Raw genomic sequence first — 20,195 nt, 5'->3', positions numbered from 1 at the left:
TTGCTGGCACTCGGATGGGAAGGCAGTGAAATGTGATGGTGTTCACAGGGGTCTGAGGATGAGGGAAGAGATGAGGATCTGACTCCATGTTTCAGAAGGCTTGATTTATTATTTTATTATATATATTATATTAAAACTATACTAAAAGAATAGAAGAAAGGATTTCATCAGAAGGCTGGCTAAGAATAGAAAAGGAAAGAAGAATGATAACAAAGGTTTGTGTCCCAGAGAGTCCGAGCCAACTGACTGTGACTGGCTGTTAATTACAAACAACCCCACGAGACCAATCCCAGATGCACCTGTTGCATTCCACAGCAGCAGATAACCATTGTTTGCATTTTGTTCCTGAGGCTCTCAGCTTCTCAGGAGGAAAAATCCCAAGGAAAGGATTTTTCAGAAAATATCATGGCTACAGTGAAATGTCTCTCTCTGAGCATTTTTCAGCTCAAATTACCAAATGACAGTGATTTTCAAGCAGCAACGGTTCAGTGTTGAGGAGGACATCAGGAAAAAATAACTCAAAGGCTTTAGGGTGCTGCTGGAAGCTCTTAAAACAGAGTGTACTTATTGGTGTGCTCATAAAGTGAGGGATGAGGACAATTACTGCAAAAGCCAAGCAGAGCTCTCAGCTGGGAAACTGGAACTGAGCACTTTGTGGCAATCTGTTGGAAGGACAGTTAGGATTTCTTTTCTACATGTGGACACTTAAAAAAAGCAGTGGGGAAACCCACACAAAGCAACCAAAGCCTGAGGATGGGTGGCTGGAGTAGCTGTAAATTGAAGTTGTGGTGGTTAAAGACAGGGGTGCTGAGTCAGGGCTGCCCTGCACAGGCAGGGTTGGTGCTCCAGCCCATCCTGGTGGGATTTCATTCATGTTTTCTCTTGAAAGCAGAGAGTTTCCTTCAGTCTTTCCCTGAGAACTCAGTCCCTGCTCCCCTGAGCCCATTCCCTGGCTGGAGGGAGCAGCTGAGCCCTTGTGGGAATGCTGCAGCCCCCTTGGCTGAGGCAGGTCACGTTGTTGAGCACAGAAATGGGTGAAAAAGTGGGGAAAGTGGGGCTGGCAGTGAGGAGGAGGGAGATGGGCCAAAGGAGAGCCTGGGGGTGCTTGGACAGGGCGTAGTTTTGGGTGGAAGGACCCTCAGTAACTCATTAACTCACTCTGTGGTTCTCATTTGCAGCAGCTCTAACCCTTGCTCCCCCTCTGAGCCCTTTAATCCATGTAACATGAGCAGGAACCCTCTAAAAACCAGGGGAAAGCCAGTTTGTGACCAGAGGTGAAAGTTCCCTGGCCTCTCTGCAGTTACTCCTTGCTTAGCTCGGTGTGGAGCCCAGGAGGAGCTGGGAGCTGAGCCTGCCTCTCAGATGTTGCAGGTGGAAAATTCAGATTTTGGGTGTGCAGGATTGCCCCAGGAGCTGGACCTCAGCTGCTCCTCAGAAAGGGCTGTGTCCTTGTGCAGTGCCTGGTCATTGCTGCCTTTGTGACTCTCTCTCCTGGGTTTTTGTCACCTTGGGCTCCCAAGGTGTTCCCTGGTGCCCAGACTGAGATTCTGATGAGAATATTTCCAGGGACAGGTTGGTTTTTCCTCTGCTGTGCAACCCCACAGGTTTCATTGCCAAGGAAGAGGCTCTGTGTGTCCTTTGCCTTTTCTTTCCCTTTTCCCTTTTCCTTTTCCCTTTTCCCTTTTCTTTCCCTTTTCCTTTTCCCTTTTCCCTCTCCCTTTCCCTTTCCCTTTTCCCTCTCCTTTTCCCTTTTCCCTTTTCCCTTTTCCCTTTCCCTTTTCCTTTTCCCTTTTCCCTTTTCCCTGTTCCCTTTTCCCTTTCCCTTTCCCTTTTCCCTTTCCCTTTCCCTTTCCCTTTCCCTTTCCCTTTCCCTTTCCCTTTCCCTTTCCCTTTCCCTTTCCCTTTCCCTTTCCCTTTCCCTTTCCCTTTCCCTTTCCCTTTCCCCTTCCCTTTCCCTTTCCTTTTCCCTTTTCCCTTTGCCTTTGCCTTTCCCTTTTCCCCTTTCCCTTTGCCTTTTCCCTTTTCCCTTTTCCCTTTTCCCTTTTCCCTTTTCCCTTTTCCCTTTTCCCTTTTCCCTTTGCCTTTGCCTTTCCCTTTTCCCCTTTCCCTTTCCTTTTCCCTTTTCCTTTTCCTTTTCCCTTTCCCTTTCCCTTTCCCCCTCCCTTTCCCTTTCCCATGGCATTTCAGTGTTTTTATCTCAGAATGGGCTGTGCAGGAGTCAGAGCCAGAGCCGTAACAGGAATTGTGCTGTGCCTGACAGCAATAATCAGGGATTCCCTGCAGGAAAATGTGCATTTATTGTGTGCAGTCCTTTGTTCCCCTCACCTGTGCAGAGCTCTGAGTGGCTGGAAGGATAAGGGTGTTATTTGCAGTAATAATAACAATAATAACAATAATAACAACGATCATCACATTGGCATTGGAGTGGTTCCCAAGCAGCTGGGAGGCTGAATGGCAGAGTCAGAGATTCTGAGACCTTGGTGCTCCCTCAGGATAAAGTGGATGTGTTGTCCAGGCTTTGGGGCAGGGCTTGGACAGGCAGGTGGATTCTCTGCTGCACCAAAGCTTTTCTTGTTTTCCTTTTTTGCCTGCTGAAGGCAGCGCTGTGCTCTCAGGCTCCAGACACCATCTCCCTGTGTCTCGCTGAGCCCCTTCTGTCCCTTCATTTTAATCTCATTTGAATCTCATTTGCCTGCACTCCCCACCCTCCCCGCCCTGCCTTGGACCCTGCTCTGCAGCTTTGGGCTTTGCTGAGCTTCTGCCCCTTTTGTGCTGAATGTGCTGCTCCTTGAACCCTGAGCCATTTTAATTTACGAGATTAAATTAAACCTTTGATTCTTATGTTTTCTGTATTTATGACCTAATTTTTTTTATCTATTTCTCTCTCTCTTTCTCTCTCTCTCTCTCTCTCTTTTTCTCTCTCTTTCTTTCTTTTTTTCTTCCTCTCCTCCTTCCTTTCCCTCCCCTCTCCCTTTTCCCCCAACTCCTTTCCTATGTCTGTCATCCATGGTCACCTTGGATCTCACGGGGAACATCCACGCTTGCCACATGCACCAAATTTGTTTTTCAAACAACCATATCCCCCCTCCTGGGAACCATTGTCTGGCACCTGCAGCGACCTTGGGAAGTCCATCAGCGTCGTCCTCCTTTGTCTCATTGCTTCTCTCTGCAGTGACTCTGCTTTTGCTCTGTTAGAAACTTTCAAAAACAAAAAAAAGAGTCAAATAAAGCAATATTTGCTTGGGAAGGCCTAGGTCCCACCAAGGTGTGGAAGGAGATAACTTTGCTTCAGAGGATCGTGTCAGTTCAGAGAAAAACAAACAAAAAAAGAAACACAGAACTTAAAAAAAATGTTTAATTTGAAAGAGTCAGTATTTTGTAACAAGGAAAAAAGGTTTAAGCCAAGTTTTTTTCTCTTTAACTTTTTTTTTTGTTTCTTGTAATGAATTTGCCCTTTTAAATGGATGTAAAGAAAGATTTTTTTTTTGTGCTGTTTGCTTGCTGTTTTCATCAAAGGAAGGTGCAATGTTGAAAGCCTTTAAGATCCTGCTTTTTACTCATTTCTCTGCACATCTGGTGCTGATCTTGTGCAAAAGGAGGCCCCATCCACAAACCCACAGACTGTAAAAAGAAAGAGAAGATTTGTCAGAGACCATCCTGCTGATTGCCCATGTCTCTGGGGGCTTTTGCATGTGGATCCAAATGTCTGGAAGGTTTTCCTGCCGTGCTGCTCTGACCATAAACATCTGCTGGGATCCCACTGCTGCTCTTCCTCCTCCTCCTCCTCCTCCTCCTTGTCCGTCCCTGGTGTGCAGGGTGGGGCTGGGCACACCCAGCCCATGGGCACACCCAGTGCCAGTGGATTTCCAGAGCTGTGCTAACACAGATCCCTTTCCTTGCTGTCCTGACAGGAAATCTTGGCTGGGATGGAGTGAGCTGAGCAGCAGAGTTGTAATTACTGATCCTTAATCATCTTCCTGGCTAGCTGTGGGTGTGGCAGCATCAGTCCCTGGGCTGAACTGGTGCAGCAGAGCCATCTTTGGTATCAAATACTGGGAATCCCCTTGGACAAAATTCAGATGATTTTTGCATTGCTTCTTTGAAAAAAAACCAGAACTCCCCACCCAAAAAAAAAAAAAAAAAAAAAAACACCAAAAAACAACCCTGTCCCCCCAAAAAAAACCCCAAAAAACCTGACACAACAACCCCAATGAATTTTTGGGAAATCCGTTGGGATGGGAAATCCACTGGGGTATGATATTCATTGGGATAGGAAATCTTCTTGGGATAGGAAATCCTTTGGAACAGGAATTCCATTGGAGCAGGAAATCCATTAGGATGTGGAATCAATTGGAACAGGAAATCCATTGATATAGGAAATCCATGGATAGGAAATCCATTGGAAAAGGAAATCCATTGGGATAGGAAATCCATTGGGATAGGAAATCCATTGGAACAGGAAATCCATTGGGATAGGAAATCCATGGATAGGAAATCCATTGGGATAGGAAATCCATTGGGATAGGAAATCCATTGGAACAGAAAATTTGGGATATGAGATCCATTGGGATAGGAAATCCATTGGGACATAAAATTTGGGATATGAAATCCATTGGAACAGGAAATCCGTTGGGATATGGAATCCATTGTGGCAGGAATTCATTGGAACAGAAAATCCATTGGGATAAGAAATCCATTGGGATAGGAAATTTGGGATATGAACTCCGCTGGGATATGAAGTTCATTGGGATAGGAAATCCATTAGAACAGGAATTAATTGGAACAGAAAATCCATTGGGATATGAAATCCATTGGGATAGGAAATTTGGGATATGAACTCCGCTGGGATATGAAGTTCATTGGGATAGGAAATCCATTGGGATATGAAGTCCATTGGGATATGAGATCCATCCCATCTGATGCTGTCCTAAAACCAGGCTTCTCCTAAAACCAGAATGTCTCAAAGCCTCTCAGCTGGGTGGGGTTCATCTCCTGACAGAATCCTGCCCTCACTCGTGTCTGGCTCTGCCTTCTCTGCTCTGCTGTGTTGGAACTTTCCTGTCTGGATTGGAAATGCAAACTTGATGCAGGTGTCGCACACAGAAGCCTGTGGGTTTATTTTTTATTCCAAACCCCCTCATTTCCAGTGCTGTAGAGTGTAGACTCTTTGTTAGAGCTTTGGAGTTTGCTGAAGTGCAGCAAAATAATCCTGATACTAAGAACTGGTGTGATTTGCCCTCTAACTGCATTAATTGAGCTCATTGTAGGTCTGAAATCAGCTTTGTGTGGGTTTCCCCCTAATCCACAGAGGCTGAGATGTTTCTCACCAAAATCACAGCTATTAAAATGATCTCTGTAACTTTGTGAGGTTGGTGTGGAGAGAGAGCAGCACCTGTGGGGGGTTCTGTCCCTGGGAAGGGCTCAGGGTTCTCTGTGGCACCTTTAGTGTGGCTGAAATGAATCCCAAACGCCGCAGCAGCCAGGAGCCCAGGCAGCGTGGATTACAGACAGAAAGTGCTTCTTTCTGTTGGATAAAATGAGGAGCAGAACTGGGCTTTCAGCACTGATCTGTGCAGATTTGGAACATGCCAGGTACCAGAGATCTGTCAGGCCCTTGGTGTGAGTAAAATGAAATTTAAATAGAGTTTTTAGAAGAGCCACAGAGGAGGCAGAGGCTCAGATGTGGAAGCAGAGGATGCTCAAGCACTGGGATTTTCCTGCCTGCAGTTCCTGCGTGTGTGAGGGGCTGCAGAGCCCTGCAGGATTCCCAGTTTGCTGCAGCCCCTCCACATTCCCAGAGCTGTTTCTCAGAGCACTGTTTGGCTGTTTTTGTGGGCAGGGAGGTTTGGGAATGTCCTGCTCACCGGGAGCAGCTGCAGGTGCCTGCACCTCCAGGGTTCTGGGGGATAAAAAGAAGGTTTTACCTAAAAGGTTTTAAAAACAGCTTCTCCTGGCTCTGCTGGGATGGGGTGGGCACTTGGGGCAGGGTGTGGTTTACCCAGGAAAGGATTTTGGTGTCACCCCGTGTTTTGGGGCAGGGTGTGATTTACCCAGGAAAGGATTTTGGTGTCACCCCGTGTTCAGCCTGCAGAGGAGAAGCTCTGGGGTGACCTCAGTGCCCCTTGCAGGAGCTGGAGGAGCTGGAAGAAAAAGGGAGAGGGATTATTTCCATGGGATGGAGGGACAGGAAGGGGGGAATGGTTTCAGACTGATGAAGGACAGGGCTAGGTGGGGTTTTGGGAAGGAATTGTTTCTTGTGAAGGTGGAGAGGGGCTGGGATGGGATTCCCAGAGCAGGAAGGAGCAGAGCTCTGATGGAATGCACAGGAATCCAGGGCAGCTCTGGGAAACCCCAAATCCCCATCCCAGGCCAGCCCCCCAGGCTCTGGGAGCTCACTCAGAGGGTTTGGAATGTGGATTTCTGTCCCTGGAGAGCAGGGTCCTTGTCCCCAGGCTCTGGGAGCTCACTCAGAGGGTTTGGAATGTGGATTTCTGTCCCTGGAGAGCAGGGTCCTTGTCCCCAGGCTCTGGGAGCTCACTCAGAGGGTTTGGATGTGGATTTCTGTCCCTGGAGAGCAGGATCCTTGTCCCCAGGCTCTGGGAGCTCACTCACAGGGTTTGGATGTGGATTTCTGTCCCTGGAGAGCAGGATCCTTGTCCCCAGGCTCTGGGAGCTCACTCACAGGGTTTGGAATGTGGATTTCTGTCCCTGGAGAGCAGGGTCCTTGTCCCCAGGCTCTGGGAGCTCACTCACAGGGTTTGGATGTGGATTTCTGTCCCTGGAGAGCAGGATCCTTGTCCCCAGGCTCTGGGAGCTCACTCACAGGGTTTGGATGTGGATTTCTGTCCCTGGAGAGCAGGATCCTTGTCCCCAGGCTCTGGGAGCTCACTCACAGGGTTTGGATGTGGATTTCTGTCCCTGGAGAGCAGGGTCCTTGTCCCCAGGGTGGGCTGGGGGAACAGCCCTGAAAATCCCCCTGCAAAGGGAGCAAAGAGCTGTTCTCCTGGGATGTGCTGCTGGCTACAGAGTGGATTTTTGTTTGGTTTGTCCCTCCTCCTTGTTCCTTTTGCCAAATCCTGTAGGGCCTTGGCCGTGCCTGCAGTCCCACCTGCCTGTCCCCACCCTGTTTGTGTCTGACACCAGGGGGACACAGCTGAGCTCTCTCTGTCAGGGCAGGTTCTGGGCAGAAATTGAAACTGCTGCGTGGGTTTCCTGTGCACTGTGAAATGAGGGGGGTTAGAAAAGCCAGTCTCGCAGGAAGCTCATTTTCCATTGGAAAACATAATTTGTAATTAATAAATTCTTCACTTCTTTAGAATGAAGGACTCCAGCAGTTCTTTAATGGTTTGTGTTTCCTTATTTAACTGGTGGAAATGTTATTCCTCCGTGTCCTGAGAATGGCAAAAGGGGATTAATGGAAGGGCTGGATGTGGATCAGGTCAGAAATGTCCAACATCAATTTATTACATTTATTTCACACACACAGTGTGAGCAGCTGCTCCACATTATTTATACATGTCTTTATTTATTTATACATTTATTTCTCCATTTATTTATACATGTCTTTATTTATTTATACATTTATTTCTTCATTTACTTATACATTTATTTTGTACACAGAGTTGTTTTAGGCCCCAGCAAACCCTTTAGGGATGTCTAAATATCAGTTTCATAAATACAACATAAATCCAGCTACAGGATGGAGGGAATGGCTCCAGGAAGTATTTGGAGATCAGTTTAATTTAATCAGATGGGACAGTCTGTGAAAAGAGTAATCTCCTCTATGATTCCTGCATTTTTTAGGAGCAGCAAAATTCCTTTACAAGGAAAATGAAAAGCACCAAGAGCCTCCCAAGTCCATGAGGCTGTGGAGGATTTTTATATTATGTTCCCTTATGCCAGTCCCTGGAAGGTTTGGAATTTCAATTCATGCCACGAGTTAGCATTTCTGAAACCACAGCTAATGGTAAAGGTTGGAAAGTTCCTGCAAATTGCAGGGCTCCCTTAGCAGCCCAGAAACCCAAATTGCAGGCAATTACCTTGGCCCAGTTTCCTTGGCTCGAGGTGTAAAATCCCAGAATAGCACAAGAACAGGGACATTCCCCTGCAGGCCTGCCCTGCTTCCCCAGCTCCATCCTCCTCGTCCTCCTGGGTGAGGGCAGCAGGGCTGGGGGTTTTGGGGGGTTTGGTGCCTGCCCAGGGCTCTGGGGGAGCTCAGGGGCTCCTGTCAGGGCAGGAATTTGGGGGTCACAGCTCCTGGGAAAGCTGGGGAGGGGAGAGGAGGCGAGGAGCAGCACTGTGGTGTGAGAGGAATTGTCCACAAGGGGGAAATTGCAGCTCTGGGGCACCCAGGGGAGGCTGAGCCTGGATGGTCCCCGTGGCCCACACAGGGCATGGATGGGAGGGTGACACAGCTCAGCTGAGTTATGGAATCATCCCTGCAGGGATCCTGGGCACCCCCAAAGGGGAAAATCCCAAAATCCCCGCCCTCCTCACTCCCTGCAGGGCGTGGTGGGTCCCTGTCACCATGTCATCCTGCAGCTTGCTGCCTGTGGGACCGTGTTCTGTCACCAGGGGCTGGGCTTGTGATCCCTCAGGTGCCTCACTGTGGCTTTTCTGCACTTTTCCTGCTGGAATCTGCATCCCTCGATCCATCTCGGGGTCACCAAACGAAACAACACCTCTCTGCCTCCTGTTTTGAACCAAAGAAATGCATGGCAGGGGCTGTGGCTCTCTCCAAGCCCTGGGAAGGGTCTTCTCACCTGTGAAATTCAACATAAATGGGGCTGAGGGACCAAGGGGCTCTGCTGGGGTTCTGCAGAGCAAAGCTTCCAAGGGTTTGGGGCTCCAGGGGCTGGGCTGGTGAGAGGCTGGGGAGCCATGAGCAGGTTCTGGAGAGCTCCTGAGCTCCAGGGAGGGCTTTGATTGAGTTTCACCTTCTCAGGAGCTTACCAGCCCTGAGCATCCCCCAGTGATTTGTGTCCCACCAGGAAAACCCTGCTGCAGAGCCTGGCCTTTGCTTCCCCTGCTCCTTGGGCAGGGCCAGGGCCACTCTGCACCTTCCTCCTGAGGAGGAGGAGGAGGGAAGCAGGAGCCCTGTCTTGTGTGTAGAGCAGGGATTGTGCTCTTTGCTTCCCAGGCTTCATCCCATCAGGGATGGGAGAGGCCCCATCAGGGAGGGGAGAGGCCCCATCAGGGATGGGAGAGGCCCCATCAGTGCCATCCTTTCAGGCACACTCTCTGTGGGATGAAGCCCTGGTTATTACATGGCTGGTACAGGGGGTGCAATTCTAAAAAAGCAACCTAGTGCAGCCAAGTGTGAGCCCTGAAACCGCAGATTTTAACCCGAACGCCTTCTCTTGTTCTCTCCCTCGGTGTCTGAAGCCAGCACCAGCCCTGCCTCGGGCCTGGGCACCGCTGCCATCATTGGCATCCTCGTGGTGGTGTTTGTGGCGCTGCTGGTGGCCGTGGATGTCACCTGCTACTTCCTGAACAAGTGTGGGCTGCTCATGTGCATCGCCGTCAACATGTGCGGCAAGTCCGGCCCGGGGGCCAAGGGCAAGGACATGGAGGAGGGCAAGGCGGCCTTCTCGTGAGTACTGACCCCAGAACCTCCCTTTGTGTCCCAAAACCCTCCCCTGTGTGCCCCCAGGACCCCTCTGAGCCCCAGGGGCAGCAAAGGAGCTGCCTCAGGGAGGGGACCCTCGGCTCTGTGGGGAAGGGGCTGGTGCTCTGTTGGGGCTGGCAGGAAGGTGGGTTTGGAGCTGTTCCTCTGGGGTTTTGCCTGGTTCCTGTTGGTAGCCATCAAATAGGTGGCCTCAGTGCTGGACATCCCAGTGCCAGACATCCCAGTCATCCCAGTGCTGGACGTCCCAGTCATCCCAGTCATTCCAATTCTGGACATCCCAGTGCTGGACATCCCAGTCATCCCAGTTCTGGACTCCCAGTTCTGGACACCCCAGTGCTGGACATTCCAGTGCTGGACATCCCAGTTCTGGACATCCTAGTCATTCCAGTCATCCCAGTGCTGATTACACCAGTGTTGGACACCCCAGAGCTGGACATCCCAGTCATCCCAGTGCTGGACATCCCAGACATTCCAGTCATCCCAGTTCTGGACATCCCAGTGCTGGACACCCCAGTTCTGGAGATCCCAGTGCTGGACACCAGTGGAGCTGGGTGCTGAAGGATCAGTGAGCCCAGGAGCATTCCCAGCTTGGTCTGTGGCTGTGTGTGGCCACGGCTGTGCCTGGCTGTGGCCATGGTGGCTGTGGCTGTGCCTGGCCGTGGCCGTGTCCGTGCGTGACTGTCCCTGCAGGAGCAGCCATCACTCCCCTTGCCGTTCCCTCGTTGCAGGAAGGACGAGTCCAAGGAGCCCATCGTGGAGGTGCGCACGGAGGAGGAGAGGACCCCCAACCACGACGGGGGGAAGCACACGGAGCCCAACGAGACCACCCCGCTGACAGAGCCAGAGTATGTGGCCTTAGGCAGCCCTAGCACAGGGGCGCTGCACTGCCCCCAGCTGCCCCAGCCCCTCAGCAGCAGCAGTTAGGGCAGCAGGAGAGGAAGAAAGGTAAAATCTCCACACGCCAGTGAAGAAGCGCCTCCTGTCAAGCTGCAGTGGTTGCTGTTCCCAGCACTGCAAGGGAAGGGAAGGAAGCGGTGTTTGCTGGAAGGCTCTGTCCCGTGCGGAGATCCAGCACTGTCCAGGATCTGCAAAGGATCCAGAGCAAAACCTGCCCCAGCAGTGCTGGGTGAGAGCCTGAACCCGTGGGGAGAGATCCTCCCCAGGAGCTGGGCATGGATGTGGAGTCACAGCAGGGCTGAGCATCCTGAGAGAGCTGGGAGCTGAGTCTGCATTCGTGTGTGAGGAAGGAGTTTGGGTTTGTGGGGACTTCAGACAAACCTGCAGCAGCAGGACAGGACGAGGTGTGGGGCTGGACCCAGGGTCCCGTGCAGGGACTGTGTTGTGTTGGTGGCACAGGGCTGCAGGCTCAGGGGGTGGCAGAGCTGCCTGGAGAGCTCAGGACAGGCTGAGAGGAGAGTTTTAGGTGAGGAGAGTCTCTGCAAGCTGGCAGGATCCCAAGCACTCCACGAGAACAAACCATCCCTGCAGGTCACGTCCTCTTGGCTTTTTTCTCTTCCTGATGATCCTGAGCCATCCCAGCCTCGCTCCCTTTGCATGTCTGACCTCTGCACGTCTCTGCTCCCGAGTCCCCCTCCTGTCACATGTGTGTGCTGTCCTCTCTCCCTCTCTGCCCCTCTCCCTGCTGTCGTTTCAGGCCTTCATTGTCTCTCTCTCTCTCTTTCCCTCTCCCTCTCCCTCTCTCTCTCTCTCTCTCTCTCGTCCCCGTGTCCCCCTCGCAGGCACCCCGCAGACACCGCGGCCACCGTGGAGGACATGCTGCCTTCTGTCACCACGGGCACCACTAACTCTGACACTATCACTGAGACCTTTGCCACTGCCCAGAACAGCCCCACGAGCGAGAGCACCACGCTGACCTCCAGCGCTGCCCCGCCGCCCGCGGGGGCTCCCGACGCCGCCGCGGCTCCCGGCCAGGCCACCCCGGCCAAGGGCACGGCCGCCGCCTCGGCAGCGTCGCCGACGCCCTCCTCCACGCCCAAAGTGGCCCCTCTGGTGGATCTCAGCGACACCCCCAGCTCTGCTCCGGCCGCCAGTAATTTATCCTCAAGTGTCCTGCCGGGGCAGGCCGTGCTCAGCCCCAGCGCCGCCGACGCCGCCCCAGCCGCGAGCAAGGCGGGCACCCCCGGCCTCGCGGGCCCCGCAGCTCCCAACGAGGCCAAGCAGGAGGCGGCCAAGAGCCCCGAGAAGGAGCCCGTGCAGCCCAGCTCGGTGAAGAGCCCGGCGGAGACCCCCAAGAACCCGAGCGGCGCGAAGAGCGAGGCGGCCGCGGGCAGCGCCGCCAACCCCTCGCAGAACGGGGACTTTAAAATGGACGAAGGGACCTTCAAGCCACCAGACATTGACCTTGCCAAGGATGTTTTTGCAGCTCTTGGCACTGCTTCTCCTCCTGCTGCCGGCGGGGCTGGTGGGCAAGCCCCCGAGGCTGCTGCTGCCGCCGCAGACGGCTCTGCCCCCGCAAAGACCGAGTACGGCCGCCTTTACTCTTGTCTTGGTTGTGTGCTGTGTCCCTCGTGCCCTGGTGCTCGTGCTGTGTCCTCTGTTGGGTGTTCTCTTGACTGATCTCGCTGTTCCCTTAGCCAACCAACTCACCTGAGAGCCCGCCTTGGCTTGGAAGGTGCCAGAGGAGAGCAGGAGAGGCTGTGCCAGGGAGGCAGGGACAGGGAGCTGGGAATTGATCAGAGATAAATTAATTGTTGTTGTTCCTCAGGCTCTTGGGCAGCTTTGTCTGCCGTGGGTTATCGTTTGGTAAGGAAGAGCAGAAATAGTTGAGTTTGGTGTAAAGAGCTCTCCTCAGAGCGCTGAGGTTCTGCAGGTCAGTGATGCCATCTCCTGCAGGTCAGAGGAGCCTTGGGGCTCGCTCAGGGTCAGGCTGGGCAGCAGCAGTGCCCTGGGCAGGGCTGGCAGCCCTGGGGGCTCTGGAGCTGTCCCCAGGCTGGGCAGTGTGAGCCTGGCTGAGATGGGAGCGCCCTGAGCTGGGCAGGGGAGAGAAAACAGCACCTGGGGCTGGGGGTCCCAGCTGTGCTGCAGATGTTGGACCTGGCTGGGCTGGCAATTGTCACCTCTGAGGGTGGAGATGTCTGTGGCAGAATTCCTGTCCTCTGTGTTCCCCTTTCTCCAGCATCACAGGGGTTTCAGGAATGGCTTCCCACAGGAACACAAAAAGTGGGATTGCTGCTGAATTGTCAGCAAATTCCAGATTGTTCCAGCAAATTCCAGTTTTGGAAAGCACCAGTTTTGGTAAATACCAATTTCAGAAGGTCTCCTTTTCAGAAAATCTCAATTCCAGTGAATGCCAATTTGGGGTGCTAAAGCCAAATCCTTCTGCAGCTGGGGGAGCTTTCCTTGCTGCTGAATTTCGTGGCTATTTTAGTGTGAACCGTGTTTTTTGTCATAGTATTGAAATAACAAAAGCTTCAACATAGTTTGGATGTGGAAGGTGTAGCGCTAGTTCAGATTTGAGAAACAAAAACGAGAAATAAATATTCAGGAGTTAATTTAAAACAAAAAGAGAAAGAGAACAACTCTTAGAAAGAGCAGAAGCCTTTAACTGAGAGGAGCAAGCTGACAATTTGGCTTTAGCTTGGGGTGCTGAAGCCAAATCCTTCTGCAGCTGGGGGAGCTTTCCTTGCTGCTGAATTGTCAGGGACTTGGGGTGCTGAGGTCAAATCCTTCTGCAGCTGGGGGAGCTTTCCTTGCTGCTCCTTCTGCACCCCTGCAGCTGAGCAGGGCAAGCCAGAAAAAGTTAATGTAGACCTGAATGAAGCCGGGTGGGGAGCTGAGCTGGGCTGCTCTCCCATTTCCCATGGAGGGACGTGCTCCCCGTGCCGTGGCTAGCTCAGCCCAGCTGTGTTTCTGTGCCCTAAAGCCTGTCCTTGTGGTGCTTCTCCCCAGGAAAATGCCAGCAGAGGAGAAGGGCGCCGTGCAGGACAGGAAGAGCCCCGCGGCCGAGGCGAAGACGGCGCCCAACGAAGCCACACAAACAAAGGAGAGCGAGAGCAAAGCATGATCAGCACCGGAGGGGACGGCAGAAACCTTCACCCGAGCATTGAAATCACAACCCACACACCCATCTCATTCCTCTAGTGTCTGTTGCCTTTTTTTAAAAAAGAAAGACAAACAAACCAACCAGAAAAATGCATAAATGGGGGGAGGGAGGGAATGTCTCTTTTTTATCTTTTTTTCCTTTTCTTTTTTAATTTTTTTCTCTTCTTCTCTTTTTTTTTTTTTTTTTTTATTTTGATTTCTATTTTTTGCTTTCTTTGAGATTTCTAGAAAGGTTCTATTCGTTGTGCACTTGCTTTTAAAAAGTAAAACATGTTAAAAACAGGGTTAAACCCGTCGCCAAATCAGGGCTCAGCTGGCCCTGTGTGTATTCAAACAGGCAAACATTGCAATGCTGGTTGCAGTGTGGTTGGGAAGCTAAAAATCAAGTAGTCCTAGACACAAAAAAACCACAAAAAAGACAAAAAAAAAAGAAAAGAGACCCTGTTGTTTCCTTTGTTAGTATAGCAGAGATAACCACTGTGCTGCTGGGCACAGCTGGTGCTTAAAGAACAAAGTCCACAATTTATTTTTATACTTTTCAGTCGAGTTTGAAATATGTAAAGCCTCATAAATAAGTTATAATTTCTGTTCACCTTGTATCTGGTCAGTATGCAAAGTGTCTCGAGCTCTTTGTGACTGAATCCTGCTTGCCACGTTAGACCTTTATTTGGGGTTTATTATTATTATTATCTATTTTTTAGGAAGAATGCCAAAATTGCAGCTTTGGGGGATGTATTTCAATTTGCAGTATTCAGACTCTACATTTCTTTTCCAATTTTACGTTCAATTTTTTTTTTTTTTTTGTTTGTTTTGGCCAACTTTGTTTCTTTCCAGTGTTTACAATTGACAGATATTTTTTTAACTTCTGTTGTGTTGAAATGGATGTGTAAAATAGCTGCCTTTTTTTTTCCTTTTTTTTTTTTTTTTTTTTTTTTTTTGGTTTTTCAGTCAATCCAGTCCTGTAGACACTAGGGTAGCAGCATGCTTGCTTTGCAAAGGGAGACATTTTCAACCATGGATGTTTACAGTAGTCGTTTCCCCTTTTTTTTCCTCTTTTCTTAATTATTGTTATTATTATTATTATTGTTATTATTATTATTATTATTTCTTACTGGAGTAAGAAGAAAAGCGATGCTGGGGTTTGGTTTGGGGTTTTTTTGGGGGGTGGGGGTGTTCAAACCAGTCAAGGGCTTTAGCCAGCAATCCCCAGATCTGCGTGGGCTCAGGGAGTTGCTGGGGAAAATCCTTTCTGTGCTTAAATTTAGTTTGAAGTCCCTCGCTGGACCTGGGCCTGACTGCATAAGAGAAATCTCATCTCTGCTTTTTTAGGACATTCTCCCCTTTCCTTCACAGAGCCCTCCCGCAGCCCTGACGGGCACAAGGGAGGTTGGGCAGTGTGGGCTGGTCTGGGCTCAGGTGTGTGACCAAATCGATCCCTCCTGATCAGGGCAGAAAATTCCAGTTGCAGAAAATCCCAATTTCAGTCAATTCCAGTTTCAGCAAATTCCAGTTTCAGAAAATAGCAGTTTCAGAAAATGCCAGTTTTGGTAAATAACAATTTCAGAAGATCTCTATTTCAGGAAATCGCAAAGAAGTAAACAGTAAACACCAATTTCAGAAAATACCAATTTCAGTAAATAACAATTTCAGTAAATACCAATTTCAGAAAATCCCAATTTCAGTAAACACCAATTTCAGAAAATACCAATTTCAGTAATTCCCGATTTCAGTAAACACCAATTTCAGAAAATTCCAATTTCAGAAAATCCCCATTCCAGTCAATTCCAGTTTCAGTAAATACCGTGTCCTCTGACCCTAGAACTAAAACCTAAAAGCAAAGATCTTTTCCCCACAGGTGCTGGGCAGACCCCAGACCCCTCTGCAGCTCCAGCTCCAGCAGGACCCGGCTGGAATCAGGAGCAGGGGCTGGAATTCTGTGCCAGGACCATCCCTGGGCAAGGGCTGAGGCAGCACCTGGAAAATCAAATTATGGATGGGGGAGCTGATCAATGGGGTTCGTTATCAGGAACTGTGGAGCAACGCTGAGATTTGGGGTGGGAGAGCTGATTAATGGGATTTATTACCAGGAATCGTGGAGCAACACTGAGATTTGGGGGTGAAAAGGAGCTTTGAGCAGAAGAAAGGCAGAGGAGTGTAGGGAGAGACCAGCCCATTGTATAGAGATGTTCCTCCTGTTGGGGTTTTGGGTATTATTTCCTTTTTTTTTTTTAATTTTTATTTTATTTTATTTTCCCTTTTATTTTATTTTCTTTTTTTTTTTTTTTAATTCTACTTTAGATCTGCAAGCTTGTGCACTGTGGGTGCGTGACTATTTTAGTGTGAACCGTGTTTTTTGTCATAGTATTGAAATAATAAAAGCTTCAACATAGTTTGGATGTGGAAGGTGTAGCGCTAGTTCAGATCTGAGAAACAAAAATGAGAAACGAACATTCAGGAAATTAATTTAAAACAAAAAAAGAGAAAGAGAACAACTCTTAGAAAGAGCAGAAGCCTTTAACTGAGAGGAGCAAGCTGAGGAGGGGTGTGGAGGCTGTGTCTGTGTGTTCCTTGGGAATGTTCCCTCTGTTCCAGTGCATCCAGCATTCCAGATGTGGGGGGCAGTGCTGTGTCCATTCCAGATGTGGGGGGCAGTGCTGTGTCCATTCCAGATGTGGGGAGCAGTGCTGTGTCCATTCCAGCTGTGAGGATCCATTCCAGCTGTGAGGATCAGTGCTCTGTCCTGTGCTCACTGTGGGGTTTTTGGTTTTGTTTTGCTCAGCTCCTGGGACCCCAGGGAGGGCTCGGGGGGTGCAGCTGAGGCTGCCCCGCCCGTCCTGGCAGATTTTGGGCAGGATGGAGCCTTGTCCCCAAAGCCAGCCCAGTGACACCCCACAGCAGTGTCCCTGACCCCCAGGATTCCTGTCCTGGCAGATTTTGGGCAGGATGGAGCCTCGTCCCCAAAGCCAGCCCAGTGACACCCACAGCAGTGTCCCTGACCCCCAGGATTCCTGTCCTGGCAGATTTTGGGCAGGATGGAGCCTCGTCCCCAAAGCCAGCCCAGTGACACCCCACAGCAGTATCCCTGACCCCCAGGATTCCTTTCTTTTCCCCAAAGAAACGAGTCCATAACCCAGCTGGGCAGCAGCAGTGCCTCCATCCCCGTGGGTTTGTCCCTTTTTGTGCCCAGTTCTGGCTGCTCTGTCACCTGTGTGTGCTGTAACTCCCAGAGCTGAGCAGCTTTGGTAGGAACCACAGCCCAAACCTGCCCAGGCACCTCCAGCAGCCCCTGCCAGGTGGGCACGGGGGGACCTGCCCCACCTGGGCTGGTGTTTGTCCCAAAAGGGGACAGCTCAGAGCCCACCCCAACACCCAGTGACAGCCTGGGGGTGGCACTGGCTGGGCTTTAATGTCCCCTCCATCCCAAAGCTCTGGTTTGGGGTGGATGGAGCGAACTCACGAGGGAGCAGCTCCTTCAGTGACCCCTCCCCACTGCCACGGCTGCTCTGGGGCTGGTGGCACTGCTGTGGCTCTGTGTGTCCCTCCCTGGGGTGGTGGCACTGCTATGGCTGCTCCAGGCTTGGTGGCACTGCTGTGGCAGCTCCATATGCCCATCCCTGGGGGTGGTGGCACTGCCATAGCTGTTCCAGGGTTGGTGGCACTGCTGTGGCTGCTCCATGTCTCCATCCCCAATGTTGGTGGCACTGCTGTGGTTCCAAATGTCCATCCCAGAGTTGGTGGCATTGCCATAGCTGCTCCAGGATTGGTGGCACTGCTGTGGTTCCATATGTCCATCCCAGGGTTGGTGGCACTGCTGTGGCTCTGTGTATCCATCCCCAGAGTTGGTGGCACTGCTGTGGTTCCAAATGTCCATCCCTGGAGTTGGTGGCATTGCCATAGCTGCTCCAGGGTTGGTGGCACTGCTGTGGTTCCATATGTCCATCCCAGGGTTGGTGGCACTGCTGTGGCTGCTCCATGTCTCCATCCCAAGGTTGGTGGCACTGCTGTGGCTCTGTGTATCCATCCCCAGAGTTGGTGGCACTGCTGTGGTTCCATATGTCCATCCCTGGGGTTGGTGGCACTGCTGTGGTTCCATGTGTCCATCCCTGGGGTTGGTGGCACTGCTGTGGTTCCAAATGTCCATCCCAGGGTTGGTGGCATTGCCATAGCTGCTCCAGGGTTGGTGGCACTGCTGTGGTTCCAGATGTCCATCCCTGAGGTTGGTGGCACTGCCGTGGCAGCTCCATGCGTCCATCCCAGGGTAGGTGGCCCTGCCCCCTGGCTGTCCCCAGTGTCACAGGAGCTGTCCCATCTCTCTCGTGCTGCACCATTCGTACAGGTGACAATAGTGCATCCCGCCCGTCAGCTTCCCGAGTGGCGTTTTCTTTTCACACTTTTCTATGGAGCCTTCGAACCCCACGTCCTTCACCACCAGGCTGTTTTGATAGTTGTTCTCAGCCCCTCCATGGCCATCCTTCCCCAGCATTCCCTACTTTTGGGGGCCTTCTATCTTGTTAAAAAAAGAAAAAAACAAAAAATCTTTTTACCGAGTGAAACATCGACTCCACCTTTATCCCCATTCTCACTGGTGTAAATACTGATACTAACTGAGGATTTTGACTTTGCATTCTGTCAGAATACTGTGTTCAAATAAAAACTACAAAAAAAAAAAAAAAAAAAAAAAAAGCTGATGCCTGCAGTCTGCCCTTCTTTGGTCCTGCTCCTCTTCCCACCACAGTGGGACCAAAACCACTTGCAAGTTTATTTATTTACATCTTTCCTGGAGATAGCAAACACAGAAACGCAGTTTCACAGCTACTGGGAAGATTTTCCCCCCAAAAAGGCACTTTTGTGTTGCCTGGCTGTGGAAAGGGTGATTGAGTGTTGGATGTGAGAGGTGACCTCTGCCCAGCCTGAATTGGGTGCCTGAACTTAAAGAGGTTTGAATGTAATTCATTCATTCAATTAATTACTTTTAAAGTCTTGATTTTTTTTTTTCTAAATCCTAGATAAAAATTGCCCAAATGCCCAACTTTAATTGTTTTTACTCTGGGGTTTTGAGGAGGGGAGGGGAGGGGAGGGTTGTCTCACCTTCATCAGTTTGGGCAAACCAGAGTTGGTTCTCACACAGAAGTTCCCATTCAGCTGAAAAGGAGCTTTTTAAGTCCCCAACCATTTGATGTAAAAACCACCAATTCTTCCAAGTGGGGAAGCACCAATTCCCTGGTTGGGGTTGGACGGGGGTTTGGGGTTGCCCCTGGGGATTTGGGGTTTCCCTTTCTGGGTGCAGAGCCCCTCAATGCCCCGGTCCCTGTGGGAGCTGTGCCCTCCCTGCCTTTCCTGGCTCCCTCTGCCCCCTTTGGGCCTGGAGGAGCTCTGGGGTTCCTCCCTCTTCTCCCCGAGAAATGAAAAGGGATTTTCTCAGTGGCAAAACCACTGACAGATCCTTTATTTTAGATCTTTGTGTTTCTTCAGCCGTTTTCTCAACCCTCGGACCTTTTTATTTCCATTTAATTGTAATTTTCCCTCGTCTCTCCCTCTGTTAAGGCCATGGCACCTGGCTGGCAGTGTCACCTTGGCTGAGTGTGGCTCCTTTTCCCCTGGGCTGAATTTGGGGTAAGTCTGAGTGGGGCTGGGGGCTGGAGGGAGATTTTTGTGCTCTTTCTCTCATCCCTTCTAGAAATCACCATTATCTGGCCTTTTATCAGATAGCAGTATCTGAATATCGTGCATGAGCATCAGAGCATCATTTTAAGGGCTTTTTGAAGTATTCAGAGGCTAAAGGTGCCTCTCCCTGTTCACATTCACTGCTCTGTGTGGCTTTGTTCCCCAGGTTTTGTGGGGTAACAAATAAACCCCAAATTCCCTAGCATCCCACTGCCCCAGCTATGGCCTCGTGGGTGTTTTTAACTGGACACTGGGCTGGGAACAGCTTCATTAGAGGGGAAAAATCATTTTGGGATGGAGGGTGGTGTGGGCAGAGCTGATGGCAGTGAGGGGAGGGACAGGAACTGTTTGGTTTGGGGCATGAGGGGGAAAAGGGATATGCTGGCTGTTCCTACAGGGAAAAGGGATATCCTGACTGTTCCTATAAGGAAAAGGGATATGCTGGCTGTTCCTACAGGAAAAAGGGATATGCTGGCTGTTCCTACAGGGAAAAGGGATGTCGTGGCTGTTCCTACAAAGAAAAAGGGGTATCCTTGGTGTTCCTTCAAGGAAAAGGGGTATCCTTGGTGTTCCTACAAGGAAAAGGGATGTCGTGGCTGTTCCTACAAGGAAAAGGGATATCCCGGCTGTTCCTACAGGGAAAAGGGATATCCTGGCTGTTCCTACAGGGAAAAGGGATGTCGTGGCTGTTCCTACAAAGAAAAAGGGTATCCTGGCTGTTCCTACAAGGAAAAGGGGTATCCTGGCTGTTCCTACAAAGAAAAAGGGATATCCCAGCTGTTCCTACAAGGAAAAGGGGTATCCTGGCTGTTCCTACAAGGAAAAGGGGTATCCCGGCTGT

At 50.7% G+C, this 20,195-nt stretch overlaps 2 protein-coding genes across 8 annotated transcripts in view; both read left to right on the top strand.

Annotated features, from left to right (window-relative positions):
• NCAM1 (neural cell adhesion molecule 1) overlaps nt 1-14,642 on the top strand; it is an 87,117-nt gene extending 72,475 nt beyond the window's left edge. For 5 of the 6 annotated variants that reach the window (XM_063178606.1, XM_063178607.1, XM_063178609.1 and 2 more), the window contains one exon: nt 3,116-6,277. In XM_063178606.1, the coding sequence (XP_063034676.1) occupies nt 3,116-3,195 (80 nt within the window). In that variant the 3' untranslated portion in view covers nt 3,196-6,277. Of the gene's footprint in view, nt 1-3,115; nt 6,278-9,384; nt 9,593-10,356; nt 10,474-11,367; nt 12,112-13,537 lie in introns of those variants that run through there. The other variant, XM_063178611.1, reaches the window with a different exon arrangement.
• Nucleotides 14,643-14,852: 210 nt separating this feature from the next.
• LOC134430732 (uncharacterized) lies at nt 14,853-18,368 on the top strand. 2 transcript variants are annotated; one of them, XM_063178612.1, is made up of 2 exons: nt 14,853-17,636; nt 17,679-18,368. In XM_063178612.1, exons 1-2 carry the CDS (start codon nt 17,097-17,099, stop codon nt 18,279-18,281), a joined length of 1,143 nt encoding a protein of 380 aa, XP_063034682.1. In that variant the 5' UTR covers nt 14,853-17,096; the 3' UTR covers nt 18,282-18,368. The 2 variants fall into 2 exon arrangements, with proteins under 2 accessions (XP_063034682.1, XP_063034683.1); XM_063178613.1 differs by having other exon boundaries at nt 14,853-17,798; nt 17,907-18,368.
• Nucleotides 18,369-20,195: the final 1,827 nt, after the last annotated feature.

This window comes from Melospiza melodia, chromosome 29, assembly GCF_035770615.1.
Source record: "Melospiza melodia melodia isolate bMelMel2 chromosome 29, bMelMel2.pri, whole genome shotgun sequence".
NCBI classification, from domain to species: domain Eukaryota; kingdom Metazoa; phylum Chordata; class Aves; order Passeriformes; family Passerellidae; genus Melospiza; species Melospiza melodia.
The sequence above is the reverse complement of the archived record's forward strand: the minus strand, read 5'-3'. Positions and strand labels throughout refer to the sequence as shown.

What these genes read in the sequence shown, in the direction of transcription:
- LOC134430732 (XM_063178612.1), top strand. Translation starts at nt 17,097, where the DNA reads ATGTCCCCTCCATCCCAAAGCTCTGGTTTGGGGTGGATGGAGCGAACT. An exon ending in TTCCATATGTCCATCCCAGG is followed by an intron (nt 17,637 to 17,678) that starts GTTGGTGGCACT and finishes CTCCATCCCAAG; the next exon opens with GTTGGTGGCACTGCTGTGGC.